This window comes from Larimichthys crocea, chromosome XIII, assembly GCF_000972845.2.
Source record: "Larimichthys crocea isolate SSNF chromosome XIII, L_crocea_2.0, whole genome shotgun sequence".
In the NCBI taxonomy this organism is placed as follows: Eukaryota; Metazoa; Chordata; class Actinopteri; family Sciaenidae; genus Larimichthys; species Larimichthys crocea.
Window position 1 is genome coordinate 27,646,925 of NC_040023.1, and position 9,690 is coordinate 27,656,614.

General features: G+C 39.8%; 1 protein-coding gene across 1 annotated transcript in view; it reads right to left on the bottom strand.

Moving 5' to 3' along the window:
* LOC104936333 (14-3-3 protein beta/alpha-B) overlaps positions 1-8,732 on the bottom strand; it is a 10,595-nt gene extending 1,863 nt beyond the window's left edge. Inside the window, exons 1-3 of the mRNA XM_010752358.3 lie at positions 8,597-8,732; positions 5,306-5,614; positions 1,284-1,407 (exon numbers count right to left, since the gene is read on the bottom strand). Coding sequence (XP_010750660.2) covers positions 1,284-1,407; positions 5,306-5,605 — 424 coding nt within the window. The 5' untranslated portion in view covers positions 5,606-5,614; positions 8,597-8,732. The remainder of the gene's footprint in view (positions 1-1,283; positions 1,408-5,305; positions 5,615-8,596) is intronic.
* Positions 8,733-9,690: the final 958 nt, after the last annotated feature.

A 9,690-nucleotide genomic window follows, 5' to 3' on the forward strand; every position in this document is an offset into this window, starting at 1 on the left:
AAAAAAAAAAAAAAAAAATCACACAAAACAATCGCCCACGAAAGTTTAAGTTTCCAATTACATGAACTACAAACTCTGCACATTTATGGAAATGCTGAATGTATTTGAGAAAAAAAATCCCTAAATTGATATTTAGACACATAATTATGAGGCTGTTGTTTCAGTGAGATTCAGTGTAAATTGGAACAACAGCACACTCCCTATATTTTTGGGTGCATAGATGAATGAAAAGCAAACCTCTGAAAATTCAACAGACAAGCTTCCACTATGTCATAAGTTCCTTTAGTTGTCTTCTGGCATTGTATCAAGGTCTTAGGGGAAAGCTGAAACCCAGAGGGGAGCCTTTCCTAACCAAGTCAAACATCCTGTGGCAGTCATTTTAAAAAAGATTATGGAAAGAGGTAGAGGGCTGAAAGCCAGTACGGAAACTCATTGCTTTACAATTTGCTCTACAAATTCTCTGTTCTATTTTAGTGAAGAGGTTTCCCAAACTTGATTTGTGACATTAAAACAAGGCAGTGTCTGCCTGGGAAGTGTATATGTCTATGAGAAAGGATTTTCCCTCCTCTGATTGTTTTTAATTTGAGAACATTTTCAGAGGCCTAAAAAGTCAAACTAAAATAAAATACAAATAGTTTTTCTTCTTTGTTTGATATTGATGAAATCAGTAAAATATATAAAGCTGCAAACGACTTGCAAATCAGTGGACAGAGCTTAGGAGCTTCAGTGAATGACAACGTTTCAGTCCAATAACTATAGACATGTCACCCAACAGCCACTAGGGGGCAAATTCATTAGGAGAATAAGAAGGGAGAGACTGTCTGCACTCATGCAGTGCTTTGTATTAAAAAAAACATGCATCACATTGAGCCTGTCAGAAACATTTTACACCAGCTAAACTATACCTACTATACTACCAACATATACTACACCATTTAGTTGGTAGTTTAGGTTACATTTAATAATAAGCTTTATGTACGCTTGTACTGCATGGAAAATAGTATTGAAGTACATGTATTTTTGTTTACAGCCAGAGGGGGATACTGTGATAGTCATCCTCAGCCTCAAAGAGCAACGCCATGAATAATACCTATACCTAAGTGTTTTTTTCATTTAATAGGATCTTGTCTAATAAGTCTTATTTGGCTAGGCGAGGAGTCGTAGATACCAGTTCTTACAATCCGGCTTTCCAATCAGAAAAACACGCACAGACATAAATAATGAAATTGAAATAAGTCATTCTCACATACACAGTATAAAAAGGAACTTAACTTGGAGCTTACCATTCTTCTTGTCTCCTGTAGCCACCTCAGCCAAGTAGCGGTAGTAATCTCCTTTCATTTTCAAATAGAAGACTTTGCTCTCTGTTACGCAAGCCTCAGGAATGAGAAATTCCGCCAACAGACCCTGTGGCAGAAATCACACACAACATACATAGCAGACTGTTAGAGAAGAGCAGACTTTCTATGTTATTAAATAAAATAAGTCAACTTTACACTTCCACAGAAACCACAGTTGTCATTGAAATGTCTGTGAAAATGTCTCCACAGTTAATTGGTGAATATGGACAATTTTACACTTATTACTACAAGGCTCTTTTACCTCTTAAACTCATCACTGATCCACTAACCCCACAATGGCAACTGTCATTATTTCAAACCATTCAAAGTAATTTCTTAAACCTAAATGGGGGTAGTGACACACTGACTACCTCAAATAGCCTCTGGGCTTGAGTCTCAGACTTTGCCTGAAATACATCACAAATGCTGCAGAGACCACACTAAGGGGAGGTGGGTTTGTGTGGATGGTGGATAACATGAAAGGGTGGGGGAGGAGAAAGGGATGGGCTGGACAGAAGAGTGGCGCTTGAAGATGGTGGAGTGTGGATGAAATATGCTGGGGGTGGAGAAAGACAGTAGAAATGCAGGGTGCTGAACTCCTGATGAGCTTTTGCTGGGGAAGTAGGTCACTCACAGAGCCCAGCTCTTTACAACACAAGCATGTACCACTAGCTGAAAACTGTGGTTAAGCTACCATGTTTATTGCTATGAGACAAAGAGATTAAACACTGCCTTTACAGAAGCCTATGAATTAATACTTGTGCACATCTCTTCAGGGTCTAACTGTGGATTTCAATGTCATTTCCATGACAAAGAACATTGCCATATGGATGAAAAAAAAAGCACAATTCCCCATAGCATCAGTGATCTGTGTTAAAACTATACTGGACTGGGCCCGTGTCAAAGACAAACATGGTCATTAGAGTCACAAGTTGAAAAATGTATAGACGTGGTCTGAAAATTTTATGTAGGGTCCACCATATGATATTAATAGTGCAAACACAGACTAGTATTCTAAATGGATTTTTGTATGTCGTGTGAGATTGTCTTCATAACATAATGCATTCGTACATTACATTAAGTATAGTAGAATAAACCAGGCTGATGTAAGAGCCTGCATTTGTGGAAAGCTTTGGACTGATGTGAGGGCTCAGAGAAGCCCTCTGGGATCTGAATGTAGAACTGGGACACTGGCAAGGGCAGAGCTAAAAATCAAACTACAACCATGGCAGGCATGCTGACAGTAAATTAAATGTATTTTTTCAGTAAATGTACATCTGTATGATCTACCTCTCTATCTTTGTTGCATCCAAAGACCTGAGAAAGATTCCCCATAAGGGCGTGTGGATATCTACACACTTGAATAGACTTGTCATATCTTAGCACACCCTGTAAATCTAATTAATGTCAGTCGAAGTGAGCATCAGGGCTGTGTGTGTGCATGTTCTTTGGTATGCACAAGGAGCATGGGGCAGCAACGATTAGTGTTAGATTACAGAATTATTTCTCTCAATGATAAAATGCATAACTAACTCATATTCGCACCACAGCTGTCTTTGGAAACGCACAATGACTGTAACAGCTTTGTAAAAACAAATCCACCATGAAAGAGAACATTCAGTACAAGCTTTAACCACTCTCACCACTTCAACACTAAAACGAAAACCTGTGTCTGTTATTGGTTTGAACAGCCAACAAACATGGCCCCTTCATGCAGCAATCTGCCAGCTTCACTAAGTTCCTTTTTTAGTTTTCATACTATTTTTTGTGTTACCTTTTGTGTGTACAACCAGTTGTAATAACATGAATGAAAGATCCAAAGGTATGTGCGGTTTGATCCATGGTGCGTCTCGCTTTCTATCCAGCTTTTAAGTAAAACTGGAATAAATGTGTTTTTAGATGTGGTCAAAGACACCTCATATGAGCTAGTTTGCATCAAGAATACCTCAGCCTTATCCCTGTCCTACTCCCCTCCTCCTCCTCTGTCCTCCTTACTGTCATCCCTCTCTATTTCAGTCCCCATATGGCTGTTGGGCCGAAGTGGAGGTCAGCGAGCCAGAACGCTGGTTGCTCCGCTGCTGTCATTATAGGATTATGACCTGGTGACTCACCAGGCAGATAATGCACAGGCTGAGAGAAGAAGAGTAGCAGAGGTCCTACAGATGGCTACAGTATTTCAGACATGTACATAGTACAATATGAAATGAGTTTGGATAAAATCAGTAACATAAACTAGTGATAAAACTAGTACTAATAAAACTGGCACCATTCTTTGAGCATAAGGAGCTGTGCCCAGAAAGCTGAATTGTGGAGCATCTATAACACTTCAATAAATACTTCACTTTAAATACTCAAAGTTACTTGCATCCTTCTGTGGAAAGAAACCTTTACAGTCCAAGTGCATGGACCATATAATCTTTCAGCAGCTTCTGATCAGTTTACAACCTGTGTGCAGAAAAGGCTACATTGCTCTCTAATGTCCTGTACACTCATACATGATGGGTGTGGATTGCTACTAGGTCTGCAGAGTGCTCAGCTGGGGACAAGTTGCCCCTGTCGCTTGAGGATACAGCCTGCCATAACAAAGACTCTCATTTAGAAACAGCATGACATACAGCCACACCCAATCCTTAGAATACTGTCCACCTTAAAGTTCTGCAGTAATTGTATTGTCTTGCATAGGGACAACACTAAATGGACAGCTTTTCAATCCATTTAACAAACCAACAGTCTTTTGAACACTTATTAAATCTAATCTAAATCTAGGTTTAGTTTTCATCATGCAAATTACTAAGGTTACTCCAAAGAAAACTTTACAACTTTAAAGTTCATTTCAGGTCTATAATCACTTTCCAGAGACAGTATAGTTTTGAGAGGTAGGTACTAAATTAACTGAGAATAACATAAATTCAACTTGTGTCATTAATGTTCACAACCTGTAGCTACAGCTGGTGGTTTTTCACAAACTACTTGATTGAATACTGTATGTCCTGAGTCAGCACTATAAAGCTGTTGCTGTTCAAAATATGATAGTTCCTGCTTTCTGCTGCTACGGGCACAGGACCATTACCACAAGTTCAGACTTAAAAGGCCTTGTATGCTGTTGAAAAAATAAATAAAATTAAATATGGATATATACTGTGTGTATGTATATGTATAATAAATAAATATATATGATGAACCATATAACATAAAACACTTAAATCCTTGTTTCACATACTCACACCCCACTTAAAAAAACTTTTTTTTTTCCATTACAGGAGCATGTGGAAGGAAGGATGCTATGATAAGCTGTAGAACAAGACTAATGATGGTTAATGGTGGAAAGCTTTAGCTGGACTGCTGAGAGACGCCAGGGATAGAAATGAAGCAGTCAAGGCGTGGCACTTCTCTACGAGGTCCACTCCATCTTGTTGACAGAAATGGCACACCCAACAACATGAATTGGTGAAGGGATGTATGACTGTGGAGTTAGAGTCACTCCTCAGTCATCCAGTGTTATGTAATGTTAAAAATAAGATGACGATGATAAATGAATGTTATAAATCTCGCAAGAGGCCTCATCAGTTGCTTCTTTATCCCTGTTACTGCTGCAATAGTCATTATTTGACAACGTCTAGAAAAAGAAAAAGAAAACACTTAGACTTTTTGCTTAGGGTAAAGCACAAAGCATGGCATGATATCATTTGCCCACCTCTTACCATGCACTATACATAGCCATGCAACTGTGATAGCAATTTCACATTTCTGTTTCATGTCTGAATAACAGCCAATTTCTCTCTCTCTCTGAATTGAGCGTAATCAAATGATCTTAAATAAACAGAGACTGAAGATACATCTTGCTCCATTTTTTAAGAGCACTGACAGAAAATATTTCTCAACCCACCAATGTCTAAATCACAAAAAGTCATTACTGTAACAGATAGATAAAGCCAGTAATGTTGTCTAATGATATATTATCTCACCAGCACTTCATGGCAGATTCCTTCTAGCTCGCCTTCAATCTTTTCCCGGTACTCTTTGGCCATGGCCTTCTTTTTTTCGCTGCCATCGGATTTCTGCTCAACGCTGGACACCAGGCGCCATGAGGAGCGGCGGGCACCCACCACATTCTTGTAGGCTACCGACAGCAGGTTGCGCTCCTCGTGCGTCAGCTCCGCTTTTTCCATTGTCACAGCCTTCATCGCAGCAGCCATGTCATCATAGCGCTCAGCCTGCTCAGCCAACTTGGCCTTCGTCACCAGCTCTGTCCGTCTATCGGTCATGACTGCTCACTGGAACAAAGAAAAAAGAAAGCACAGCTAGAAGTCAATTTACTAGAAGTCCCCATTAGTAAAATGTGTAGAGCTTTAAGCTAGAGAAGGTTTTCATTTCAAAAACAATTAATGTGGCTGAAGAGTATCAGGAAAAGACCATCTATTGGCTCTCATTTGAATTCATCAATATACGTCAGTCTCTACTCTGTCCAGTGAAGCTACCACAGCACACTAACTTAAACAGGTTTGAAGTCGTGGCACATGATGTAACTTAGGGGTGGGCGATATATCGAATATACTCGATATATCGCGGCTTGTTCTACGTGAGATGTATGAAATGACTATATCGCGACCATCGAGTACTTGTCACGTAAATGTTTTAAGCCGTCAGCATTTAATTCTCCGGAGTTTTGCCTGTGTCACTCACTCCTGGTGCTGCTCACAGCACGCAGCACACTGCCCCGCCCACCCAGAAAAATCCCCTGCGCACATGCGTACTTTCTGTATAAGTGAGGAGAGAAGTGAAGAGCACAAGCGAGTTAATTGAAGATGGAGACGGACGACTTGGTTCCGAAGAAAAGCAACTGCGGTCACGCCAGCCGTCTCTCGTTTTCGCGTGGTCACGTCAGCTGCTCCAATATTTTCAAGTGCGCCCTTATTGCCGACTTTATGGCAAAAACTTTGAGAAAACTGGGAAAGTCAGCACTAGCTTACTGCAGCGTGTGGACACTTCCGGTTTTCAAAATAAGACGTGGGTGTTAAATTTATTAAAGGTTTATTTATAAAATATGAAGACTGGTTAAAATTTGATTTAAAACAGTGTCTCATAAGCCAAGTATGATCCTGCACTGCTTTAAAGCTCATATTTACATTATGAAATGCATTAAAAATTCATAAAAAATATGACAAGTGTTAAAATGCTATAAAAAGAGTACAAAACAACAACAACAAAAATATCGAGATATATATCGTGTATTGCGATATAGCTTGAAAATATCGAGATATTGGTTACAGGCCATATCGTGCAGCCCTAATGTAACTGCTGCCCTCCTTAGGAAGTCCTTCTACAAGGAAACACTGATGCACATCATGGCAGCTCAAGGTTATGGGAGTGAAACAGAGCAACTGGAGAGGGAAGTATAGCAAGGGCTAACTAAACAAAACAAGTGAGCACAAAAGCAGGAGTGTAAAGGTCTATGTTTAAACTAAAAAAATCCTGAAAGTCTTTATTGTTGCAGATGCAGCTTTGCTAGCTGAATAATGAGAAATGTAGTTGCACTTAAATATCCCTGAAAGGGCTGTAAGCATGGTTTGGATTTGAGAAAATCAGAATCTTAATTTAATAAGTGGTAATACAAATATTACTGCAGTACAGAACTGCATTAGCACTGCAAGTTACTCAGTGCTGAGTGAAATGGCTTGTAAGAGTAAGAGGAGAAAAGCAATGTGTAAACTTGACAAAGAGGATTTGTCACATCACTGGATCAATAACCTATATCCGTTTGACCCATCCAAAATAGCCAGCGGGTGTCCACAGAATCAATCACTTTTTTCCATCCCACCATCCCAGAGTGTATGTAGTGTGCAGTGTTCAAAGTCTGTCCTGAGATACAGAAAACCAAGCACATTTGCACGCAGTTCAGAGTTTGGCAACCAAATTAACACGTTATGATAAAAAGCAACAAATGTTAATTGATTAATGGTGCATTTCTCTAATAGTTATAATACTAATCACCCCTCACACAAGCTCCATAACTGTTGTTTCACATTTGCAGTTTTAAAAACTGAAGTTTGGTCGAATTGTAGCATTTGTTACATTGTAACATGGCCCATGGTTAAACCGGGATTTGTACGCATCTGTAAATAAACTACTACAACAGACACATTTGTAGTTACCGCTTAAATCGCGTGTCAGCGTGAGAGATTATTAGCCGGAAAACAAATGCCTGACAAAGTCTCGGTACACATGCCAGAAGAACTTGTTCTTGTAGGCTTGTTTCTGGCATTCTTCCACGGCAAACGCAGATGTGCCCCCAGTACATACACACTCCCTCCCTCACACACTCACACCACACCCATCCCTGTACCTGTGGCTCGCCCAACAAGCGGAAACTAAGTGCGGCTTACTGCGCTTCATTTCTTCCACATGGATCAAAAAAGTGCTTCACTTTAATTTATGGGCATTATTCTGACGTAAATCAGCATTTAGTGAATGAAAAGGTAACAGCTAATTTCACTGTTATACACTAATATGGAGTCATTTAGCGTTACGGCCTCGTGACCCGTTTCCAGTATGGCGCCGACTATTTCCTGAAACAAGCTCTCCAAGCTAAGCAGCTCTCATTGAATCATTTCAAATTCAAATGTTTGTTATGAACTCGGTTGGCTAGCGGGACGACAGCCGGTTCAAAGGGTGCGTTTCTCTGTTCACCTACCTGTCTGTGGTAGCTATGATAAGAATCATACTTCCTCGTCTTGTTAGTTTTGATAAAACACACTTCTTGAGACCTAATTAGCAAATAAAACTAATACACTACAATACAATACAGTGCCGATGATGTTACTTTACCTGGCTGGCCATTTAAGCAAATGTAGCTCATTATATTACGATGAAACTGATTGAGAGGATACTACATTACTAGGGATATTCGTTAACAGGCGAGTGACACGTTTAACCAATTTACATACGCTGTCATGTTAATAGAGGTTTAGCAGTAGTAGCCAAGTGCAGAATATCAGAGTTTCCACCTTCAACCTGACACGCCTTCTCCGTCTGCCATAGCTTATGTTCCATTTTGAAACCAGTTATTAGACATATCCCAAACCCTGCTATGCTAACCATTGTTCTTTAGTCTAAGCATTGTCGTCGCTATATGCAGCGCCACAGTCCATTGGAGCCAATGCGCTTCCATTACACCTATATTTTACCGTCAGTCAGAACACCCAACAACAAATGCAAACGTAAAATTGGCGTTTTAAAAGCTTCAAGTTCTTTCATACCTGAGTACTGGTAGATAGCAGCGGTGTCGGTGTACCAAGCGACAGCTGATTCTCTCGGCTAGTCCGTCTGAATGTAATCTGAATGCACGGGGTTTCCCTCCAATCACACCAGTCCAAGGCACGGCCAGAGAGGGGCGCCTGACGTAAAACGTTACCAAGGCAACCGAACATGAGCATTGTGGGAGTAGTAGTTTATCCCTCGTTTCTTACTTTATCAAACAAACGGGGACAATTGATTGTTAATAACGTAGTTCACTATAAGCAGATGTTGGTGCCTTTATGGTGAAATAATTTGTCACATTATATACACTTATGATCAAATTCAGTACAAATCTATGATATCTTCATCATGAACCGTCGCAGTAACTTTCAAGGTTCAAGGGTCAAGGTATCTTTATTATCCCCCATGGGGCAATTTGTGGTGCAGCAGCAGAACAACACAAACATAAATAAACATAAAATAAACAACACGCAAACGTAACAAACAAAAACAGTAAATGAACAATAAATACATGCCACAAAACAATTTGACACAGAGCTGTTAAAAAGGCCTATGACAGCAGGAACAAAGGAGTTTTTATATCTGTTTGTCCTGCACTTTTGTAGACTGTGGTCTGACAGTAGTAACACAAAATAGAGGAGTTCAGGGAGTGACCTGGGTCGGCCAGGACTTACTGGTCCTTCTTCAGGGTCCTAGTCTCGTACAGACTGTGAAGGTCATTCAGAGTGTTATGAGCAATTTTACCACATACATTATTGGGAGACCTGTACCAGTTCATAAAAGCGAAGGTAAGAACACTTTCAATAAAACAACTAAAAACATTTTCATAAAAGTCTATAAAAAGGAGTAGCTTCCTATATACTTTGATATACAGGTTTAAACAATGTCCTTTGTCTGACTGCAGATCACCATTTTGTGTCATAGAGGCAGACACAGCACATACTGTCCAGTGACTAACACTAAAAGGAAGTCTTAAGCTTTGAGTGACACCCGTGATATGGATAGTGTAATACAGATCACGGCTACATAAGAGACCACCAAACTCTGTAGCTACCAGAGCAATATTTCTCTAAAAAAAATTTAATATTGTAAC